Source organism: Bufo bufo, chromosome 5, assembly GCF_905171765.1.
Source record: "Bufo bufo chromosome 5, aBufBuf1.1, whole genome shotgun sequence".
NCBI classification, from domain to species: domain Eukaryota; kingdom Metazoa; phylum Chordata; class Amphibia; order Anura; family Bufonidae; genus Bufo; species Bufo bufo.
In genome coordinates this window covers 542,121,357-542,131,639 of record NC_053393.1, presented here as the reverse complement: position 1 = coordinate 542,131,639, position 10,283 = coordinate 542,121,357, and the positions used below count along the sequence as shown (strand labels likewise).

Genomic DNA, 10,283 nt, shown 5'->3' with positions numbered 1-10,283 from the left:
CCCCTGCTGGAAAGGTAGTGGCGTCGCTACAGGGGGGCGAGGGGGGACAATTGCCCCCCCTATGTTATTCTTTGCCCCCCCCCAGCTGATTCCCCCCAAAGCAGGCCGGTGAATACTAATGAAGCGCTTCCATTATGGAAGCGCTCATTATTACCGAAGGACCAGGAAGCGGTAAACGCTCTGTACTCACCACTTCCTGGTCCTCGGCTGTCGGCTGTGCAGGGCTGCGCACAGCGTGAGGGCGCTCTGTGACCTCACGCTGTGCGCGCCAGTTCAGAGCAGCGTCGACTGAGGAGAGAGAAAATTGCAGGAGCAGGAGAGGTAAGTGGTTTTTTATTTTATAAAAAATGTGGCTGCTGGGGGCATAATAGGGGCTAATCATGAGAGGCATAATGGGGGCTAATTGGAGGCATATGGGGGCTAATTAGAGGCATATGGGGGCTAATGATGCATAATGGGGCTAATGAGAGGCATCATGGGGGCTAATGATGCATAATGGGGGCTAATGAGAGACACAATAGGGGCTAATTAGACTATTGGAGGCATATGGGGGCTAAAGAGGAATAATGGGGGCTAAAGAGGCATAGGGCTGATATGGGGTCTAATGAGAGGCATAATAAGTGTCATCCACAGATGCCCCCATAACAGTGCGCCTGCGCACTGACGAGAGACAGAAAGAAGGGGAAAGAATCCGCGGAAGCAAGCAGAGGACGGCACAGCAGACGACTGAATGGCTTCTTTTGTAAGTAAATAGTTTTATTATAAATGTATCCCTGCAGACCGCAATTCTCTCGTATTTTGTAATCTTATTTATATATACTTATTTTGTTTTTGCCCCCCCATTTTTGACTGTGGTATCTTTGTGCCCCCCCCCCCCTATATATTGTTCCTAGAGTCGCCACTGTGGAAAGGTGAGTATTGCAGGCCAGCGGGAGACCACGGAACGGGAGTAATAGCAAGCGCTTCCCTCCAGCTCTGTTTTTCAGAGAGTGCCCCTAATTGTCGGGCATCGACACTCACCAGATCAGGTTGTGCGCGCCGGGCACACCGCTCGGAAGCGTATGTGGAATAACTTGTGCGGTATCGAAGCAGCTCCCTTCTGCCGCGGGCATCCAGGATAGGTCCTGGCAGTACTAACGGGGTGCTAAGAGTTAACCACACTTTATTTTAGTATAAAACTAGACATAAACAAAGTGATCTGGTCTTCGTTTAGCTACGCGTTTCACCGCTGCTCCGTCGGCGTCTTCAGGCTGACCCAGAGAAGTGGCACACTCCAGAATTTACACAAAAAACAAACAGGAAATGACATCATTAGAGTGACAGGATCAGAGGCAATGCTATAGCCTAGAGAATAGTGTGACCTGCTGTTGGGGCAAACCGCCATGAAAACCAGACTGAACCACATAATGTACAGGGGCCTCCAGCTGGTGACATTGTGTCCGCAGAGCTCTGCACGGGCACCTGCTGATACAATGTATCCATGTGAGGAGTTCTCCTGGCTCCGCCCCCTCCCGGCACTTCCTTTGTGTCAGCTGCAGCAGCCGGAAGAGCCCCAGTGTGTGCTGGAGGGGGCTTCTCTCTGTACTGGTATCTAGAGCACGGGCCCCAGGAAGACTCAGCAGAGGGCCACATTGGTCTGGATCCTGATTGTTTCCTTTCTCTCATACATTCTCTGCACCTCACATCTCCCTCCCCCATCACTGGGTAAGTTATTTTACTGCAATCCCCCCCCCCCTCCATTTTGTTAACCCTTTCAAGTGGGTGTGGGTTTTTTCAACAGAGCGCATGTGTGAAATCCCAACTGTATGGATGCTTGGTATTTATTGCTTCATTTGTAATTTGGGATCTATCCATCTATTATCTATCTATCTATTATCTATCTATCTATCTATCTATTATCTATCTATCTATCTATCTATCTATTTCATATGTATTATCTATCTATTATCTATCTATCTATCTATCTATCTATCTATCTATCTATCTATCATCTATCTATCTATTATCTATCTATCTATCTCATATCTATTATCTATCTATCTATCTATCTATCTATCTATCTCTCTATCTATCTCATATCTATTATCTATCTATGTAGCTACTTATCTTGTATCCATCTATCTATCTATTATCTATCTATCTCATATCTATCTATCTATCTATCTATCTATCTATTATCTATCTATCTATCTATCTATCTATCTATTCCATTCTTTCTATCTATTTCATATTTATTATCTATTTATCTATCAATTATCTATCTATCCCATTCTGTCTATCTATCTACTTATCTCATATCTATCTATTTCATATTTATTATCTATCTATCTATCTATCTACTTATCTTGTATCTATCTATATATTTCATATCTATCTTTTTTATTCTGTCTATCCTATCTGTTTATTCCATTCTATCTATCTATTATCTATCTATCTACTGCGGCCCTCCAGCTGTTGTAAAACTACAACTCCCACAATGCCCTGCTGAGGGCTGATACCTGTAGGCTGTTTGGGCATGCTGGGAGTTGTAGTTTTGCAACAGCTGGAGGGCCGCAGTTCTACAGTATCTAATCTATCTCTCATTCTAAAGAGCTCGCTGTATTCCAGGGTGGTACTGTAATATTCTGTACATGTTCAGTTTCCTATGAGCTTCTTCCTCCTTGAACACAGGTCAGGGGGCTACAGGACAGAAGGGCTGAATCGGGGGTGTCATGCAGATGGGACCACCTCTGTTTTGGCCCCTGCTCTCCAGGGCCCCCAGAAGGTCTTACATATGGGCAGAGCTGATCATCTAGTACTGCAGATGGGACTGAACCCGTCTCTGTATGAAATGTTTATTACGTGTTTCAGGTCAGCAGCCATCATGCAGATGTTATGTCAGAAGAACCCGTATCTCAGCAGCATCCGGGGAGTTGAGGACTTCATCATGGACCCCAACCTACTACGTGAGTATACGGGACATCGATGTCACTACATATATGCGGACTGTGCTAGTGTGAGCCTCATGAAGCGGTGATGTCACAGTATGGAGACATATAGTGCTGGATCTTTCCTTACTGCATTGCTGGTCACATGTAGCAGTGCTGAGTTTGTAATCGGGCAAATCTCGTACTAATCACAGTATATGATCTGTTGCTCTCATCCCTGTCCTCATTTACAGGATTCCCGGAGGTTGTACTAACGAGGATAGAGGTGAAGATAGAGGACGACCCCCCAACAAGTGCAGGAGGTGAGTGACTGACCTTTAATACAGAGGACAAGACGGATTGATCTGTAACGCAGAGGGAGAGGGGCCGATCCGTAACGGAGAGGGGCCGACCCGTAACGCAGAGGGAGAGGGGCCGACCCGTAACGCAGAGGGAGAGGGGCCGACCCGTAACGCAGAGGGAGAGGGGCCGACCCGTAACGTAGGTGGAGAGGGGCCGACCCGTAACGTAGGTGGAGAGGGGCCGACCCGTAACGCAGAGGGAGAGGGGCCGATCCGTAACGCAGAGGGAGAGGGGCCGACCCGTAACGCAGAGGGAGAGGGGCCGACCCGTAACGCAGAGGGAGAGGGGCCGACCCGTAACGTAGAGGGAGAGGGGCCGATCTGTTTCATAAAGCTCTCCAATTCTAGCAGGTAAGGAGGACCAATCTCTGGTGAAACCTCGTGTGAAATCTGAGAAGATATGGAAAGAGTCGAATGCCGCTGCTCCCTTCTACAGTTCGGGTGAGTGTCCTGCTGCCTCAGTATCGTTCCCTAATTCACTCTCTACATGATGTCCACATCTGCTCACCTTTCTAATACCGTGGATGCTGGATACACACTTTGCTTAGCTGTGGGACGACTCAGGTCCGTAGTGGTGTTCAGCTTTTATATGTAAACAAGGATGTTCCCATTCACTGACTGCAAGAACACTCGCAAAGGCGCTCATTTTTGAACAGATATACATGGGGAGAAAATATTTACCAGTCAAGAATCTCCGAAAGTTGGGTGACGACCCTAGTGGGAGCGGAAATGGCAGCCATATTGGTTTGCTGTATTGCTAAAAGCTATTCTTCTTGTTTTTCTTCCCTCTTTTCTCCTGTGTACTCCTCCCTATGGATGCTTTTCGTATATACAGCCAGAACAGAGGACGCAGGGTACCATGAGGCAGAACGCAGTAAAGACTATAACGGGGAGACAGCACCTGCCACATCGGGTGATGCCGGTTACTCGGAGTTGGGCAGAGAACCCCTCAGATCTGGGTGTAACGGGTTATCAAAACAGATTAGGAGGAACCCTGGACGGAGGAAGAGGGGTGGTTGGCACCAGTATGTATGTAGGGAACGGCAGCAGTTTGACCGAAAGAAGAAGAAACACTGTGCAGCCTATGTGGAGGAGGAGCGCCAGCGGGGGCAGCGGTTCAGTGAGGAAGAGAACCAAGTGCTGGTAGAGGGCGTCCTCAGCCACTACAAGGACCTCTGTGGGCACTCCTCCTTGAAGGGCAGCGCCACGAGGAAGAGACGTCTCTGGCAGGAAGTAGTTAATAACGTCAATAGTGTAGCGACGACGTACAGGACTATTGAGGTGTGCAAGAAGCGCTACGGGGACTGCAAGCGATCAGTTAAAGTCAAGATGGCGGCTCTAGAACGCAAGGCCATGGGATGGGGAGTTCCTCAAGAGCAAATCAAGTTTAGTAACTGGGAAGAAAGTCTAAGGCAGAAGATCACTTCTATCCCCATTAACGGGGTGCGACGTGTGCTGGACACCTGTGAACCCTCCAGCCTGGAGCCATCCGGTGAGTACAGCCATGAGGGGGGCAAAAGAAGGGAAAATAATGCACTATGAAAACACAACATATAGACTAAGGCCTCCCTCCGATACGATGAAATCCGAGACTCTCCGCCAATATATTATGATCAAAACACATCTGTGCCCACCTACCCGCGCCAAGGTGGTCTCAGTCAGGCAGGTCCTACTCTAAACCTACCTATGCCACTGGGCATCTACGTTCAGGATAGCAGAACCTGCACATATAGTGTACTGCATCCAGCAACCGATGAGAGGAGGAGCGCGCACATCTATATGGACCACCTAATCAAGGTCGCGTGTGGGATAGGCGGGGCAAAAGGTTGCTACTTCCAAAATAGAAGCGCATTCACACCTGAAGGTGCCACTCCTCCAAGTCTAATCCAGGGTTTAGTCCATATGTTGTGTTTGCTGCAATATTTTCCGTGATTTTATATATGTAGCCATACACATCTGCATATTTACTATCATATCATGCAGAAGGTATAACATGAAAACACGTATGACCATGGCAAAATTGTCCCTGCCAGAATTCGGCACACAGGTACATCAGGTGTCCGGGAAGGTTTTAGACCAGGTCTCAGCTCTCTAGGATGTACCGTTCCTGAGATATTCCCAAATAATGCAAATATGGCACATCACATGACCTAAATTAGCCAATAGAAGCCTGCAAGTCTTTCTCTTCATATCCTAACTGCCATACACACGGTCACATGACCCTTATCAGCCAATAGAAGCTCGCAGGCCCTTAGTCTCCACATAGACACAGTTTTACTCAGGTTTCCATAACAACCTAGCCATTTTTCTTCACTGCTGTAAGTCAGCTTTAAAGGGTGATGTGGATTACACTGTTAAGGGAGCGGAGTGCTGTGGAGGTCACAGCTAAGGGGACAGTCCGCTATGGAGGTCAGTGTTAAGAGACGGGGTGCTGTAGAGGTCACTGTTAAGGGGGCGGGGTGTTGTGGAAATCACTGTTAATGAGACGGGGGTACTGTGGAGGTCACTGTTAAAGGGCTGGCCGCTGTGGAGGTCACTGTTAAAGGGCTGGCCGCTGTGGAGGTCACTGTTAAAGGGCTGGCCGCTGTGGAGGTCACTGTTAAAGGGCTGGCCGCTGTGGAGGTCACTGTTAAAGGGCTGGCCGCTGTGGAGGTCACTGTTAAAGGGCTGGCCGCTGTGGAGGTCACTGTTAAAGGGCTGGCCGCTGTGGAGGTCACTGTTAAAGGGCTGGCCGCTGTGGAGGTCACTGTTAAAGGGCTGGCCGCTGTGGAGGTCACTGTTAAAGGGCTGGCCGCTGTGGAGGTCACTGTTAAAGGGCTGGCCGCCGTGGAGGTCACTGTTAATGGGGCGTGTTATTGTGGAAATCACTGTTAAGGAGACGGGTATTGTGGAGGTCACTAATAAAGGGGCGGCGCTGTGGAGGTCACTGTTAAAGGGGAGGGCGCTGTGGATGTTACTGTTAAGGGAGGAGGGGAGTGTGGTCACTATTAAAGGGGCAGCGGGGTACTGTGAGGTCACTGTTAGGGGAGCGGGGTACTGTGGCAGTCACTGTGGAGGTCTCTGTTAAGGGGGCCGGAAATGGAGGTCACAGTTAAGGGGACTGTAACCTATGGTCAGTGTTAAGGGGCGGGCCCCTGTGGAGGTCACTATCAAGGGGGCGGGCCCCTGTGAAGGTCACTATCAAGGGGGCGGGCCCCTGTGGAGGTCACTGTTAAAAAAGCAGGCTGCTGTGAACATCAAAGTTAAGGGGATGGCTGCTGTGGATGTCCCATTTTAAGGGGGGGGGGGGTCAGTGTTAAGGGATGGGGTGCTGTGGAGGTCACTGTTAAGGGGGATACTGTTGATATCTTTTAACGACACACACAAACATTAAAAGAAATAGATGAAATATACCCGAGCGAAGCCGGCGCTTTCTGCCAGTCATTAATAAAGTTTAATGGGTTTTGAATCATGGAAATAAACCCTAGTTTTTAAGTGACTCCAAAGTCACTGGATATTTGGGACCCATTATAGTATTACAGCCTAGGCCCACCCGATGATGCGCTTATACTCTGGTAGGCCAGTCCGACACTGGGGACATCCCACTGGTTTCAATAAAAAATAAATGTGCAATGCTTCATTCAACCTGTGGGGGTGCTGCAAAGAAATTCAGCACCTGCAGCTGCGGTTTCCCATTTAGAAACCGCAGCTGCAGGATCTGTGTGCCAAAATTTGCCTGGAATTTCTGCCATAATTGTACGGTGATCAAACACTATGGGTGACGTTACCAATGATTTATGAAGATCTCTCTCTCATCCTCTGCAGCTGCCCAGATAACCCAATCCCCCATGTGTGAGCCTGTCTCTGACTACGACAACGTGTCCTCTCTGCCGGATATCCATCTCGTCAGTGAATACTCGGAGGAAGAAGAAGCCCCCAGTACCCCAGCAGACCCTGTTCCCTATGAGACGGTGAATGCAGCTGAGCCGCAGCCCGAGCACATGTTTCCTACCCCTTCGGACCCAACGTCTATGATGAATGGACCTGAGACATCAGTCACTGGCCAGCACCAGCTACAAGAAGATCTTAACACAAGTCTCCAGCACCTGACACAAGTCCAAAACGTGGAACTGCACAAGTTACGAGAAAACGTGGTGGAAGGCAACGCCAGAGTAGTCCAGCAGCTGGAAGGTCTAGTGTCGGAGGTGCGAGAGTTAAACGCCCATGTGCAGCAGATACACCTAAACCAAGCGCATTTCAATCACATGTTCCAGAACTACATCAGTGACACCAAGCAGTTCTACGGGTCTATTGTACAAGCCATAAAAGCCCTACAACCTGCGCCGACTGTAAGTCCTATGGCGTCACCCACTTCATCGCCCCTATCCTCCACCAAATATTCAGCAGCCCATACAAACCCAATGCTAATGACGGCTGCCATGTTTGATTCTACATCACTGTCTCCAGCCGGTTCTGCAGAACCGCCGTCTGTATCTTCCACCGCTTCAGAGGTCAACCCAACCAGCCACAACCAAGGAGGGAGACCACCCCTGGCCTTCCAGTTTCAACCTCTGAGAAAGTATTGATCTAAACGTTTATTGCACATCTGACCGCTGTCCCCAATCCCTGATATCTGGGGGTGTAGTTGACAACAGTCCGTGGACTCTCTTCCTGCTGAGCTTGTGGGGCAGAGCTTGTGCTGAGACTCAACAGCCTATCTGAACAATCAGAGCTACAGTATACATGTTGTGGGCAGGACTGGGCAACAGCCTGATCGTGTGATGAAAAATCTGGTGAATTGCAGACTACCTCAGACTCCAGTAGTTGGAGTCAGTGATGGAGCAGAGCAAACACTGAAGCAGGTCAGCATTACCCAAAGACAGTGACGGATCCAGGGTCCCTATCTGGAGATCCGTGAACAGCACAGTAACATAGTTCCTTTGTGTTTTTGTATTTACTGGGATTATATTTCTATGGTGAGATTCTAATAGGTCTATAACATATCTGTCTTCTAATTTAAAGCTCTTAGTTCTCGGTGTTGGTTCTGATTCCTCATTGTCCGTTTCTGTTCACAGATCTCAGATAAGCCTAGTTTTGCTGAATCTTTTCCCACAGAACGATATACCAGTCTGCTCAGCTCCTCCTGCTCTATAACATGGTGCCGGCTGATTGCCCTGCATTCTATGGGGACCGGTCCCCTTTGAGGACCTGCACATATGGTCATGTGACTACAGCTCCAAAAACGTAAAATGTCCTGCACAGAGCATACATCAGACATGCAATACACCAGCAGAGCACCGACACAATACCTATACAGTACCCTCATACTGCACATATAGCACCAACACACAGGGGGCACCTAGTCTTTCTGCTCCCTGAGGCGAAAACTGAGACAGCTACCCCCCCCCCCCATGCCATATTCTCAACCTAACCCCTTCCCTCCAGCCCTACTGTTAAAGATGTATTTGAAAAACATTACATACAGAGCTACAAACACATGGGGTAATACAGCACCACATACTGTACCTCTTACATTCAGTGATGTAGACCTTCTCTTTCCTTATCTTCTCCATTCAGACCAGACCACCATGATGACTTCTTTCAGCCATCTCTAGTTTGACAACTACTTTTCCATACTCATCCCCACCTTCTGTACGCCCCATCCTGCCACCTCAAATACTATGTCCACTGTGCTTCCCAATACTATACTGCAGTCCACCTAAAATACTATTAGCACACAGATATTGCCTACTACAATACTTTTTGGCACACAGTGCCCTAAAAATAACTGTGCCCAGCAAATAATGTCCCTGACACTTATAGTGTTGTAAAGAGTGGCCTCCAAAAATAATTGTACTAAGCTGATACTCTGCCTCCCAAAAGTCTCATCAATAGTAATAATTCTCTGCCAGAGTGCACTATGTGGTAACAGTACCCCCAATAGTCATAATGTGCCCATACTAGTAATTATGTTCCCCGTAGTCCCTAAGTAGTAATAATTCCCCCTTACAATGTCTGCCAGTACAAAGATGCTACATTATGACGTGTGCCAGTACAAAAAATACAACCTTTTTAGTGTCCCCAGTAGAACGAATGTCCCGATAGTGGCCCCTTATAATGTGTATCAGTACAAAAAAAGCTCCTTTTTAGATCCCCTAATGGCACCATAGTGCTTCCCACAGTTACAAAATAATGACCCCCAACCCACTGTGGCCCAACAGCATGCCTCCAAATAAAAATAATAAACTCAAACACTTACCTCCATTCTGGTGTCAGCGATGTGGCGGAAGACACAGACCTCTTCCGATCTGTGCCCTGAGCTGCATGCAGCCCAACACAGCACCTACATGGTGCACATATAGCATCAACAGAGCACCTACACAATTCCTATACAGCCACCCACAGGGTGCACATATAGCACCTACACAATTCCTATACAGCCACCCACAGGGTGCACATATAGCACCTACACAATTCCTATACAGCCACCCACAGGGTGCACATATAGCACCTACACAATTCCTATACAGCCACCCACATGATGCACATATAACACGTACACAATTCCTATACAGCACCCACAGGGTGCACATATAACACGTATACAATTCCTATTCAGCACCCACAGGGTGCACATATAGCACCTACACAATTCCTATACAGCCACCCACATGATCCACATATAGCACCTACAAATCACATAGGATTTTCTATGAAATAATTCGCTTCTGGGCCCCAATGCAAAATCTGTAAAAATAAGGTAGGCTAACGCGCCTGGTTCGGTGAGCGGTGGGTGCAAGTCTCCAGGGGAGTGGTAAGTTCCCCCACAGGGATCAGAAAATCAGGAACAGGAGAAAAAATCACATGGAGACAGCTTGAAATCGGCCTCCTAGGCCAAAACGTAGCATCTGGAATACAGCTTCACTCTAGGACGTGCAGTCTCCATCCGATTTTTTTTCTCCAATGCAAAATCTGTGTCTGGAGCCCCACGAGTTATAAGATTGGTGCCTTCTTGCATGACCATGTCTTTGGGCAC

At 48.2% G+C, this 10,283-nt stretch overlaps 1 protein-coding gene across 4 annotated transcripts; it reads left to right on the top strand.

The window, feature by feature from the left end:
• Nucleotides 1-1,395: 1,395 nt before the first annotated feature.
• On the top strand, nt 1,396-8,623 carry LOC121000718. Of its 4 annotated transcripts, XR_005778883.1 has the most exons (7): nt 1,399-1,704; nt 2,851-2,945; nt 3,161-3,229; nt 3,617-3,709; nt 4,104-4,760; nt 7,073-8,223; nt 8,323-8,623. XR_005778883.1 is itself a non-coding variant. In XM_040431325.1 (6 exons), the coding sequence occupies exons 2-6, from the start codon at nt 2,864-2,866 to the stop codon at nt 7,831-7,833; spliced, it is 1,662 nt and encodes a 553-aa protein (XP_040287259.1). In that variant the 5' UTR covers nt 1,396-1,708; nt 2,851-2,863; the 3' UTR covers nt 7,834-8,287. The 4 variants fall into 4 exon arrangements, 3 of the variants coding, with proteins under 3 accessions (XP_040287259.1, XP_040287260.1, XP_040287258.1); XM_040431325.1 differs by lacking the exon at nt 8,323-8,623 and having other exon boundaries at nt 1,396-1,708; nt 7,073-8,287; XM_040431326.1 differs by lacking the exon at nt 8,323-8,623 and having other exon boundaries at nt 3,620-3,709; nt 7,073-8,287.
• The last annotated feature ends 1,660 nt before the right edge of the window (nt 8,624-10,283 follow it).

Excerpts from the sequence above, each read along its gene's own strand:
- LOC121000718 (XM_040431325.1), top strand. The coding sequence starts at position 2,864 with ATGCAGATGTTATGTCAGAAGAACCCGTATCTCAGCAGCATCCGGGGA. Across the intron at positions 3,710-4,103 it reads TGCTCCCTTCTACAGTTCGG|CCAGAACAGAGGACGCAGGG; the intron begins GTGAGTGTCCTG and ends TCGTATATACAG. Across the intron at positions 4,761-7,072 it reads CTCCAGCCTGGAGCCATCCG|CTGCCCAGATAACCCAATCC; the intron begins GTGAGTACAGCC and ends CATCCTCTGCAG.